We start from the raw sequence: 12,968 nt of genomic DNA, 5'->3' as shown, positions 1-12,968 counted from the left end.
AAGTGTAAAAAACTTCCCCAGTGCCACAGAGAGAGAGAAATGAGAGTCCTTTTTCTCATGCACTGACCTGTGTGTGTGTGTGTGTGTGTGTGTGTGTGTGTGTGTGAATGAGAAAAGACAACAGGGAATTGGGTTTTTAATTCAAGTCACGCCATCAAATTTCCCATTTGAACTGTGGATTTACTCATTCTTAAAGTCTGACCTTAGGCCAAGTGTGCCCTGTTGGAAGAAAAAGACATTTAGTTCAAACAAATTCAGAGGCTGCAACATCTGCCCTGAATACAGGATATAGAACGCTGTTAAGTTATCAATCAGTACGTATATTTTGTTAAATACTGCGTTGTTTGGTGCTTATAAGGCTCATTCACAGTAGCAGTGCAGAGATTATCTGACCGCTTCCATAAAAACAGGCAACAACAGTCTTGGAGCACAAACTCTTTATGTGTTTTTGTTTGACATCTGTTAGCGTCAGCCATTGAAACGGGTCATAAAAAGTCAATTAGAAATACCCATAGCATGACCCACTGGGACTAAGTGATGACGTAGGCTGAAGCTGAATAACCGGAGCGCACAGATGATGAGCGGAAGCGCCAGTGCGCACCTCCCCATAATAATCTGCCTGAGCAGCGTCGCTGTCTTTTCAGCACCACTCACTGACAATCCAACCAACCGGAGAGGCAAGACAGGCAAAACTGACTTCTCTGCAAGCTTCTGTGGATTTTTTCTCTTAAGATAACAAATCAGTACAACTTTCTTTTTTCACCCAGTAAAGGAGCTATCAAATTCCGACCGAGTTCCCACCAGCTGAAAGTAAGAATTTAGATTTATTGCTGTATTTTTTCAGACAGGACCGACCATGTGGTTGGTGGATGTATGATTTTATGATTTTTCACTGCGGATTCTGATTTGTTTTTCTCCATGGTTACACTATAAACTAAGTTTGGTATTTTTTATTACACTTTGGGAGTATAGAAAGATGTGCGCAACCACTTGAATTAAAGAGTTGCTGTTTGAATAAGTTTATTTGATTATTTTACCGGAGACTTCAAACGTCCAGGCAGTAATTTAGGTGCCTTTGTTTTCGTTTAAGACTTGGAATTTGTGTATAGTCGGGATGTTGATTTTAGTAGTAGGACTTTTGTACCTGGTCAGTGGACGCACGGTGCGAAGCCAGGATGCTACAGGTAGCCGCTTCGTTTGTAACGCCATTCCCCCGGGCGCAGAGCCGGGCTGCGGGTACGGTCCTACGGGGAACCGTGTTCAGAGCAGCAGCCCTGTAGAGGACGAGCTGCGGAACACGATCATCCAGCTCCGAGAGACCATCCTGCAGCAGAAGGAGACGATCGTGAGCCAGCAAGGGACCATCAAGGAGCTAAACTCCAAGCTGGCGCGCTGCGAGGCGGCAGCCGATGAGTCGTCGCAGGGCAAGTCCCGGGGTCAGGGCTCCAGACGGAAGGAGTACGGCAAGAACACCATGGGGGACCTGCCCCGGGACCCCGGCGAGACCATAGACCAGCTGGGCAAGACCATGCAGAGTCTCAAGGGTCGGCTGGAGAACTTGGAGGTAAGACGGCACAAACATGCAGCTCCTGCGTCAACGTACATCACTTTTGTTTATTAACATTATTAGTTACATTAATTAACTGCGGTATGGATTTTGTTATTAGAGCTACATGCGCCCCAGCAAAGTCTTCGACATTTCACCAGTAATACTATAGAGCTTTGCATACACGTCTGATAATCCTCTGCGCTGCTGGAGACCTCTCACTAGAATCTGAGATCAAAGGGTCACATAATAGATATGTCACATCAATACGTTATTAATCGCGTTAAAGATAACTGTGATGCTGAAACCCGCTGCGTAAGAGTCATAAATAAGGTATGAGCAACAAAAAATCTTGTTAAAGGTGTAACCATGAATGTGGTGCAGGAATTTGAGAAGCAACCTTGAATAATTAATGAATACGTGTGTGTGTGTGTGTGTGTGTGTGTGTGTGTGTGTGTGTGTGTGTGTGTGCGTGTGTGTGTGTGGGTGTGTTCCACATAATCTTTTATTTGCAGTCATGTCACTAATTATTCATAGCAGCTGATGCAGATTCACCTGCACCAGAGCACTGACATTTTATGAATCAAAATGTTTAATGGTTTAGTCGTTCATATTCCTGTTGACCTGAGAGCTCTCCAGCCTTTGTTCAGTCCCAGGAGAAGCTCACACCTCTGCTGTGTGCATTCATTCCACAAGGCTAAGAGATCACTACAGATATTGAGGTCACCTATACGGAAGTGATTTACATAGAGCAGAAGGTGGATATTTAAGCCATGGCTTTATCTCTTATGTCATAAAAACAGTGTAGTGCATTTTTCACCATCTGACAGCCCTGATACCACAAACAATCACAATACTGTTTATTTAAAGTTCAAGGTTATTTCTATATACACTACGCTGCATTGCTGATACCATCCATCTCTCTACCCCCCCGCCTCCTCTCTCCTTGATTGGAAGCTCTAATACCCTGATCAAATCAAAGGATATGCTGCTGCTGTGAGGATACATATTATATTGCATTTTAATCACATATCTATTGATCTGCATCTGCTTAACATAATGATTATTGCAAACCTGGTGTTTCTGATAGCATATGGCTCCCTGGAGTGGGACCTCTCTCACTAATCTAAGCCATCTGCATATCTCAACAGTTGCATTCAGGATCTTGCAATTGCTTGCTTCGGCCTTTGGTGCCAGATTACAGGGGAATCTCTCATTTTAGCTATTCAGATGGTCCCGTTTTGTTAGGAAAAGATTAATCAAACTCTGTGAATGTGTCACAAAGTGCCTGAATCCCAGACGGCGGGGGAAACATCAGCACAGCTTTAGAAAATGAACATCTGAGGGCTGCACAATGAAAGCACCACCTAGACACATGGGCCTGTACGGTTGTTGTCCCCTTTTTCTTCGAAAACTGTCTGCCCTCACGCCCAGTGTGAACTCAGAGTGACGTCACACGTGCATAGCGTCGCCTACCTTTAATACCCGGCCCAGCCATGAGCGTTTGGCAGGTCACCAATCAAAGTCTGCCACCGGGACACATTGTCTTCATTTTGATATTGCTGAGTCAAAAACAATGTTGCTGAAAGGATATTAGACCTAAAAGGTGGATAAGATCAGTCATCTACTGCAAATCTAGGTCTTTATGGAGACTGAATGCCTGTTTGAGTGCACAGGATTAACTGGATTAAATGTCTGTGTCATTGTTTGTATGTGTCACTCCCTTATCTATCTATCTATCTATCTATCTATCTATCTATCTGTCTATCTGTCTATCTGTCTGTCTGTGCTTCCTTGCAATCTTTCCCACTCTGCCTCCCAGCAGCAGAGTTTGCATCTCCCCAGCACAAATGTGTCAGCTGGAAGTGTCTCGGCACTGACTCCCCTGCCACCGGAGCTGCGGGAGCTGCTGCGGCAGCGTCTGGGGGCGCTGGAGACCCAGCTCCTCCGGAAGGTGGCTGAGTTGGAGGAGGAGAAGAGCCAGCTCTACAATGAAACAGCGGCCCACCGCCAACGCACCGAGAGCACTCTCAATTCCCTCCTGGAGAGGATCACCGAGCTTGAGAAAAGTAAGTGATACAATGGGTGCTGTGAAATGTTGGCCATATTTAATGCCAGACTTTTTTTTTTTTGTCTGCCAGATTTAGCACTAATTAGTCAATCTCTGTACAAATTTCTGATGATGCAAGGAAAAACCTCACAACACAGTTTTTCTCAGAGCCATTCTCGGAGCAACTCCTGGTCTTGAAAATAAGGCTCGGGAAGCAACACTGAATGCTTAATTAGTTTCAGAAATATTGGAGGGATGTCCACACTCCGGGGCATCACTTTGATGGTAGGCGTCAAAATAACACAAAATATCTTTGCCCAAAGGAAATTATTTAAGAAGATTATCTCAACACTCACTGGACATTTCCTGTAGGCCCATCAGTCAATTACGTCAGTGGCTGTTTGACGATACAAGGTTTAGCCAAAGATTTAAAGGAGGTGGACAGCACGTCCACCTGTAGATTATAATCTGTCCATGCAATAGCCCCACAATAAATATTACATTTGTGAGCCTTATTAAGTTCAATTTACATCAAGATGGTGCCAGAGAGGTGTTCATTTAGTGACTTTTAAAGCTGAGGTGTGTGGTGTTTTGTCAGGTGGAAATGTGATGCTTTTTCCACAAATTATATCCTTACAATGAATTTGCGACATGCTCTGGTTGTCTCCCTGATCTGGGCTTACAATAAAGGAAACTGGGATAGAGTCGAGTCGCCCTATGATCCTCTGAAGTTTCAGCCAGAGATTGTAGAGGAGCAGCATGAGGAGCTCAGAGATAGTGGCAGAAGACATTTTCTATTTACACGATATTCTTTCTTTTTCTTCTTTTGTGTTGAGTTGTGGTTCAGTGGTTTGACGGGTTCTTCATGGACCCTGCTTCCAACATGAGACCATATTGTGAGCCTTTCATTCAGTGTTACAGCTGCACAATATAGTCACAGAAATGGTGATTTGAAGCTAAGCCTCAAATACTCTGGATAAAATTTTGGTTCAATCCCATTAAAATATGCAACATGTTTCCTTGGTGTATACACACTGCAAAGTAGTGTGTGTGTGTGTGTGTGTGTGTGTGTGTGTGTGTGTGTGTGGTGTGTGTGTGTGTGTGTGTGTGGGTTTTGTAACTCCTTTTCTCTTGTTTTATTTTAATTTTCTCTTCAAATTTTCAGTAAACCTCTCTCTCTCTGAGTCTTCCTTCTTGACCATACATGATCTAGCACCCGTGTTTGCTCCATTTCTTTTTCATTTCTTTATTCCTTTAGTCCTTTCAATATTAACACTCTTTCTTTAACTGACCAACAACAGCCTCCTCATTTGTTAGCTGTGATGCGTTTGGCCACAACTGACCCAGTATGAAACCCCGAAAGTAATAAACATAATAGGTTTATATTTTTAGCCATGCTAGCGGCATGGCTCCAGGAATGTCTGTCTGTCTGCCTTTTTCCCAGCAGCCATTTTGACATGAAATAGTAGGGTAAACACAGGTTTTAACAATTATACTAATTAAGATTTCATTCCATTCAGGTCAAACAGAGTCAGGGTATTGCTATTGTGCATGTTGGCTCACTGAAAAAGGCTCGGCTACACTAAATCGAATGGCCCCTTAATTAGTATCATTGTTAACACCTGTATTTACCTTATAATTAGCTGTGAAAAAGGTCTGTTGAAGGGATTGCTGTGACATTTGCCACCTATATTCAAGTTCCTTAGAGGATCAATCCTAATGACTTTGGTGACTGACTTTTCCTCTTATACTATCATGAGGTTGACATGGGCTATTGAATGGGTTGCCATGACAATTGGTACAAGCCTTCATGGTCCTCAGAAGATGAATTGTAATAGCTTTTATCCCCTGACCTTTCATCTAGCACCATCATCAAGTCAAGTTTAAAATCGAATCCAGTACTCTGGTTTATGACCAAATACCTGTAAAACTAATCTTATCAGCCTCAGTTGTTCTTTGTGTTAAGCGATAATTTGCTAATTTTAGCAATGCCAGTACACTCAACTAAGATGGGGAAAATGATAAACCTGCTAAATATCAACAAGCTAGCCTTATCAGCATGTTAGCATGCTCATGTGAGCATTTAGCTGAAAGTACCACTGTGCCTAAGCACAGCCTCACTGAGCTGCTAGCATGGCTAGCTGATATGGCACATTGGTTTTTTCTCTTGCAGATGACAGACTGGTTAACAGAATTACTTTCATATACTAGCCGACAGTTAAAAATGACCTGTTTTTGCACTGGCTCAAATCTGATTAGACTAGTGCCATCCCATTATCCTTACCTCTTCCACTCACACCATCATGTATCATAGGTATCATAAAAAACTAGGTGATCTAATGCATCCATTGGCACTGGTAGCATCTCAGGAATTCCAAAGTTAGGCTAAATTTTGGTGATGGAGAAACTGGCATGGCCATTTTCAAAGGGATCCCTTGACCTCTGACCTCAATATATCTAAATGAAAATGGATTCTATGAGTACCCACAAGTATTCCCTTTGAAAACATGCCTGCTTTATGGTAATCCAAGCTTTGTATTTGAAAATCTTTGCATACTGGGGTCCCTAAACAGTCCTGGAATTGCAGATACTGGGAATGACTGAAAAGCTGAGACACATACTTTATGCAATCCCTGCATTAGTCAGTGTCCCACTTGTGCCACCCCGGTCAAAACAGTCTGGACTCACCTCTGGATATTAGAAGCAGCTGGCTAACCTTTACCATCACCCTAATCTATTTTTACTTTGCCAGAAGTTTACTTTGCCAGAAGTTTACTTTGCTAGCAGCCAACGTGCTTCTTACAAGTGATCCTCACCTTTAGCCTTGTCTTCCTCTTGCTTGTCTTAAGTCACCCTTCCATGTATTTATTTATGTCACCATCCTCAGCCACTTCCTGCTGCAGCTTTCAGCATCACCATCATCATCATCATCATCATCAGAAGAAGACAAAAAAGAAGACATTTATGTTTAGATCAAGTCATAACACATGAAACTTTAATATGTACTCAATATCCATCAACAGGTAATAATGCCTTCAAGTCACCTGAAGATTTCAAGGTGTCCCTTTCTCTTCGCACCAACTACCTGTACGGACGCATCAAGAAGAGCCTCCCAGAAATGTACGCCTTCACTGTGTGTATGTGGCTCAAGTCCAGTGCCAGTCCCGGCATAGGAACCCCATTCTCTTACGGCGTGCCGGGCCAGGCCAACGAGATAGTCCTCATCGAATGGGGGAACAACCCCATTGAACTACTAGTTAATGATAAGGTAGGTGCATAATGTGAAACTGGCGCCTTGCTTCAGTGTTCTTTAATTATTTGTTGAGCAACTCTGATTCTTTCACTCTGCCCTGATTAATTTCTGACGAGGGAAGATGTACTTGAGTCAGAAGCTCAGAATCATTTATTATTTGCCTGGCAACGCCGCTGGCTGCAGTGATGGTAGTAAACGCAGATCCGCAATGACGCTCATTAAATGTAAAGACATCATGAATATGAATGTTCTGTGCCTGCTCTGTGGTGTGAGACGAGCAGATAGTTAGTGTATGTACATGTGAGCACAATAATGACACAACTAAGAGAGGACACACTGACCATCGGCTCTGAATATTTAATTTAGCTCCTTATAAACATTTAATATCATTGACCCACATTCCTCACACACCCAAGAATAACAGTAATTCATTAGAGAACTTGTGCTGCCATGTGTTCTCATTTGAAGGCCTGATCTTCTTTGGTTCCTGTCAACTCTATATTGTTGCTACAAAGTCACTCACTGCGAGCTTTCAGTCAACTAACAAGAATTTAATTAACATAACAGAAAGCAAAGTGGTGGAAACATAAATTAATATTTTATGGAATTTAGTCTTAAAAGGAAAAGAATTGTAATTGTTATGTCGATGTAGGCAGTAGTACTAGACTTTCCTGTTTCCTGATGGCACACTTGCTTCTGTAGCTGTGTAATGTTGGTTTTGTGAGATTTTCTGGTAAAATGTTGCTGCACTGGAGAGGATTTTTTCCCACTGTCTTGTTTACATTGGGCGTTATTGGCACAGGCAGGTCTCCTCACAGCTTTCCCTTTACCATGCATTATACATGTGTTCGAGTCAGACAGATGAGAGAAAGATGGTGGGAGAAAGGGATAAGAGAATGAGAGAAAAACGGGGGAAAGGGGTAGGAAATGGAACAGGCTGCAGTGTTGGAGGTGATAGAGGGCTGAAAAGAGAGCGAGGGGAGTAAGAGATCAGAAGATGCCAGGAAAAAGGAACGTTATGACGCGCTAGAAATGGAGCAAGAAAAAGCAACAGAGAAAAAGAGAGCGAGATGGAGGAGAGTGAGATAAGACTTGTGAATATGATTAGCGTGTGTGCAGCAGCACATCCATGTGTTTAACTTGTTCACAGTGATAACAGGGTCCACTGGGGCTCATTGTTTATGCTGCTGATTTGGCTGCATACTAAAAAGGAAGCAGAAAGCTGCCTCAACACTATTAAAAATAGTGCAGTGTCTGTATTTTGTATTTGTGGGTGGCTATGCAGAGAGGGGATTTCATTGTTATAAAGTAACATCTTTGACGTGTCATGATTTTTTCTCCAATGTTCAAATCAAGTAAGATGTGCTTATGGCATTTCTCGTTTTCCAATCAAATGTGGCTGCCAGGAGTTTAACCTGTAATGGATTCAACTGGTCTCGTACAACATTAGAATTGAGTGTATTTGGCAAGTGTTCAGAATATTTTTGAAATAGATAGGACAGATAATTGTCCTAATAAATAACATTCAAAACTCGTATGTTATTTATTAGGACAGTTATCTGTCCTATCTATTTCAAAAATATTGCATCATGCATGCAAGCAATCATTTTTTTCTTTCATCACTCTTGGTTGGAAGTAGATATTTTGCTGACTTCTTTTCTTCTTCTATGACCCTCTAAAAACATTTTACAAGTATCTAAAGAACATTATCTACAGCCTTTTGGAACTGAAGAACAAAATGTCCTTTGGACCATAAGTAAAATAAATAATAGGCTTTATTCACAGCAGACATTTTGACTTTTTATAGCAGGAGAAAGAATAGATGTACCTACTAACACCTGTACTTGTTCTAGGTACCAGCTCTAGGCCTGTGTGTTGTACATGTAGGCTTCATGAAACACAAAACGGAGTCTAGACTTGTGCTATCCTGCTATGACAAGTCAAAAAGTCTGATTTGAAAAAGGCCTATAGGCAAATAATAATTTCTACTTTGTAATAACTGTAAACCTTTTATGTTTTAAGAATGAGATTTTCAGTCATTTAAATAAAGATGAGTGAGTCATATATTCATTAAAGTATATGCCCTGTGGATATAGTGTTTTAATATTAAGCTCTTTGTGTACGAATCATCATGGCTGCCATATATTAAGAAGTGCTGCAAGAATCGACAAGAATTTATTTTTCATTTTAAGATCCTGATTCTTTAAACAGACTACTCCAACTGAGAGAGACTTTATTATAAAGCTGCCAGTGTTCCCTGTAGTTTCAGTGGCATTAAGATGCCACCTGGCGTTCTTAACCGGGTCAATTGCATCTGTAATTGCAAGTGACTTGAATTTTATTTTCAGTGTCTCCTCCCATCTTTTAAGGTTTACCTGCATCTGCGACAAGTGTGAAGTAATTTTGTAGGCTCATACGGAAAAGGCTAATGAGTTACATGCTCACAATCTCATGTGATGCACTTTATCCTCAGAGGACTGTGATGTCATTGGTCGGTAAAACAACCAGTTGTTTTTCTTTGATCCATGAACAAAGCGTAAAAGCATAAGAGGACACTGTTTTGCTGTTAGCGACAAGACTGCTTTGAAGGATGTTCTATCCCTTGATGTCACCTGGGTAATCTAAATTTTATATGTCGCGCTGGCTCATCTGGAGAATTCTCTGCAGAGGGCTGTCTCTTTGAAGCCCTAACCCTTCTAATTGCTGTCCTTGTTTCTAACGCGCCGCAATTAATCTCAACCTCTCTTGACTTATCTCTCCTCCTCATACCCCCTGCTCCCTGCTCTTTGCTCCCTGCCCTCATGTCACTCACCTTTTGCTCTGAACTCCTAACCAGGTGGCCCAACTCCCGCTGTCAGTGAGTGACGGGCGCTGGCACCACATCTGCATCACCTGGACGACCAGAGACGGTTTCTGGGAGGCTTACCAGGATGGCGAGCGTCTGGGCACAGGGGACAACCTGGCCCCCTGGCACCCAATTAAACCTGGAGGGGTGATCATCCTGGGCCAGGAGCAGGTGAGAGCTGGTAGAAAAGCTTAGGTGGTAAAGAACAGGTGTGTGTGTGTGTGTGTGTGTGTGTGTGTGTGTGTGTGTGTGTGTGTGTGTGTGCGCGCGCGTTCTCCCCTGAGCTCAGTGCCGGAGGCGCAGAGCAGGGAGCAGGGGAGAGGAGGCAGAGAGGCTCTTCTCACGCTATCGTGCCCCTTTCAGCATTACCTCATTCATCTACCTCCAAACTGCACCTTTGTGCCCTTGGGAGTTGTGTTAGCGGATTATTCTAGCTGTCAGCTCCATGACAGCGCTATGTATATACTTAAGAAATTTACAGTGACGTATAAATAGCGTCCACAGAGAGCCATTAACGCATTCTGCAGTAGTTTGGAGACTAAGGAGGGCTGTGTTCTATGTTTAAGTCATTCACACAAGGTGAGATTGCTGCATGTTGCACAATATTTGAGATTGCGCAACACTTCGACAGTTTGAAGTGGCAGCCACTGAAAAATATTCAGACTCGTTTGGCAGTTTGATCAAACAGAATTGATTCATTTTAATTAAAGTCTGTTTACATCTTCTTTAGAAGTTAACTTGTAAACTTTCATTTTCTGTTTCCCTATGAAGGACATCGTTGGAGGCCGTTTTGACGCCACCCAGGCCTTTGTGGGCGAGCTGAGCCAATTCAACATGTGGGACCGAGTACTGCGGCCTGTGGACATCATGGGTCTGGCCAACTGCTCAGCTTACATGCCGGGCAACGTGGTTCCTTGGATCGATGCAAATGTGGAAGTGTTTGGTGGTGCGAGTAAAGCTGCTCTGGAGATCTGCGAAGATCGTGTTTTTGATTCTTAAAGGGACTGACGCAAGGAAATCGAGTATCGCCGCTGGGATCGAGAAGCTAAGTATTCTGACTGTTGCTTCAGTCAAATCCCAAAGGAAAGGGTATAGTGCAACATTTTTACATATTTATATGCTCTGACTGCATAGTCTCAGAGACTCTGTGTTTGTTGGACTTCACACGTTCTCCATTCAATTTGAACCCTGAGGATATTACAGGAGACTTCAAATTAGCCTGCTCGTCTGAAGAAGATATGCTGTTGCATCAGTCTACTGTAATGATACGACCTACTGTCACTCTGTGTTTTCTCTTCAGTAGATCAGCTTTCATTTGACACCTCTTTGAAAGTGGCTCTTTTTGGTTGCATTCCTTATACTGACAATGCTGCACTGTATTCGTAGTGAATGTGAGCTCAAACAGGCTTTGATGTGCTGTGGAACACTATTCCTGAGATGGTAGAGTACCAGACGCTGCGAGCCTCCTCGCTGTTTAAAGAGCAATGAGGCCCCGAACCAGAAGCGAAATTAGGTGGATGCTCGTGAGTTCAAAGTGGACACGAACAACCCTCGCTGTTGATTATTTTGAGACAACACAGCAGAATATTATGCATGAGCCCTGAGCAGTGAATGGAAGTCAGTTCAGAAGTGACAGTGCATGCTTTCTGTCAATGCACAGAGTGCGTGTGGTGCGTCCAAACAAGGCAATGCGCCGCGCTGACAACATTACGTAAGAGTGTGTGTGTTTATGTGCGTATGGCTTGTCTTGCGTGTAAAAAGACCAGAGATTATGAGGGAGGGAGGACATTTTCATTCTTGTAAATCTACGCTTAATACCTCTCTGCCCCTTGAGCAGCTGCCATATCCCAAACAGCTTTATGGACGGGCTGGCTCTGCTCAGGTTAATAGCGATGTCGGACAGCTGCCCGGGACTGGCGTATCGACAGAGCTGCGGACTGAGTGCCCAGTGAGGGCAGGGACTGGGCCTGACCTTCAAGAACAATCCTTAATTCCTCATCTGGGTAGTAATTATCTGTGTTTATGAATGAGTGTAGCAGTAAGCAGCCACTGCTGTAGAGGGGACGTCAAATGAGAGCAGCCCTCAGTGGACATTATAAATGTCACTCAATCAGATGGACTTAGTTGCCTCTCACTGAACAAGACAAATAGTTTTGATCCATGGATATATATTTTTTAAAAACATAGGTGGATTTTGGCACCGCTTAGTGGATAAAATTGACGCTTTTTGCAGCTTAATTTATGTTACTCCTTAATGTTGTGGTGGACATTTGTTTCAATGCTGTTTTTCGTAAACAGTGAAATACTGATATCAAGCCTGGTGCTGGGGCCTCGTAAGGTAAAAGAGGCAACAAAGACATTAACTTTCTTTTTTTCCCTCCTTGTGGAATTTCCTTACTGACTAGACACTAGGTCAAAAGCCATTAAAAAGCTTCTATCGACGTTATTAAAAAATGCAGTTGAATACATAATAGAAAAAAAGCAGATACGATGCAGTAGGTTAGTGGACAGCACAGAATGTTATAAAAGTGAGGGTGCACACTTTTAACACATTTAGGGACTTAAAACACATTTTAAGGACTTGTTGGATAAGTCACCAACATGTCGTGATTGTTCCTCTTTTGAGTGTCTTTGTTAACAATGTTTCAATGTAAAATCAAGAGATGTCTTTCCTGTAGAAAGTGTATTTTTCATGCTTTTTCTGCTCATGATTTTTGTCCATTAGCAGCACATTATGTAAAAAAAAAAAAAAATGCAGAAGTTATAGAAATGCTTTGTTTATATGGTGTATGGCCTTTTTGTGAGAACCATATGTGCTTTTGCTTGTGGACAATTCAAACTTTTCGTCAGCTTTTAAAGCAGCACAGACAATGAGGGACACAAGAAAAAGAACAATGTGTTTGGTATCATTGTTTTAAAGTCACCTTCGTGTGCAGTGTCCATTTAAGTTTCTGCCATGTGGTTGAATGTCCTTTTGCACCCAATAAAAAAGTGAACAAGTTCCAGAGGTGTGACAATTAAAGCAGTATCTCAATAATGTGACGGAATAGCTAAACAGCTGTTGGAACGGTTGAAGCATGTTTGATTAAAATATCATTGTACTGCATTAGTGATGAAGTCAGAGGGGAGCGGAGCCAAGATCATGGTCAGGTCAGATATTTCTTCATTAGGAAACCATACTTTGATGGAGGTTAACAAAGCTCACTACTTTGACATTTCTGGTGGCACAAATTTGAACAGAGATGTACATGTCAGTCCAGTTGGTATTGCCATA

The 12,968-nt window shown here is 42.4% G+C and overlaps 1 protein-coding gene across 2 annotated transcripts; it reads left to right on the top strand.

Annotated features, from left to right (window-relative positions):
• Positions 1-584: 584 nt before the first annotated feature.
• LOC127356167 (neuronal pentraxin-2-like) lies at positions 585-12,695 on the top strand. 2 transcript variants are annotated; one of them, XM_051387716.1, is made up of 5 exons: positions 585-1,564; positions 3,372-3,615; positions 6,620-6,864; positions 9,686-9,865; positions 10,466-12,695. In XM_051387716.1, the coding sequence occupies exons 1-5, from the start codon at positions 1,115-1,117 to the stop codon at positions 10,691-10,693; spliced, it is 1,347 nt and encodes a 448-aa protein (XP_051243676.1). In that variant the 5' UTR covers positions 585-1,114; the 3' UTR covers positions 10,694-12,695. The 2 variants fall into 2 exon arrangements, with proteins under 2 accessions (XP_051243676.1, XP_051243675.1); XM_051387715.1 differs by having other exon boundaries at positions 3,369-3,615.
• The last annotated feature ends 273 nt before the right edge of the window (positions 12,696-12,968 follow it).

The sequence above is a fragment of the Dicentrarchus labrax genome, unplaced genomic scaffold (assembly GCF_905237075.1).
Source record: "Dicentrarchus labrax unplaced genomic scaffold, dlabrax2021, whole genome shotgun sequence".
NCBI classification, from domain to species: domain Eukaryota; kingdom Metazoa; phylum Chordata; class Actinopteri; family Moronidae; genus Dicentrarchus; species Dicentrarchus labrax.
The sequence above is the reverse complement of the archived record's forward strand: the minus strand, read 5'-3'. Positions and strand labels throughout refer to the sequence as shown.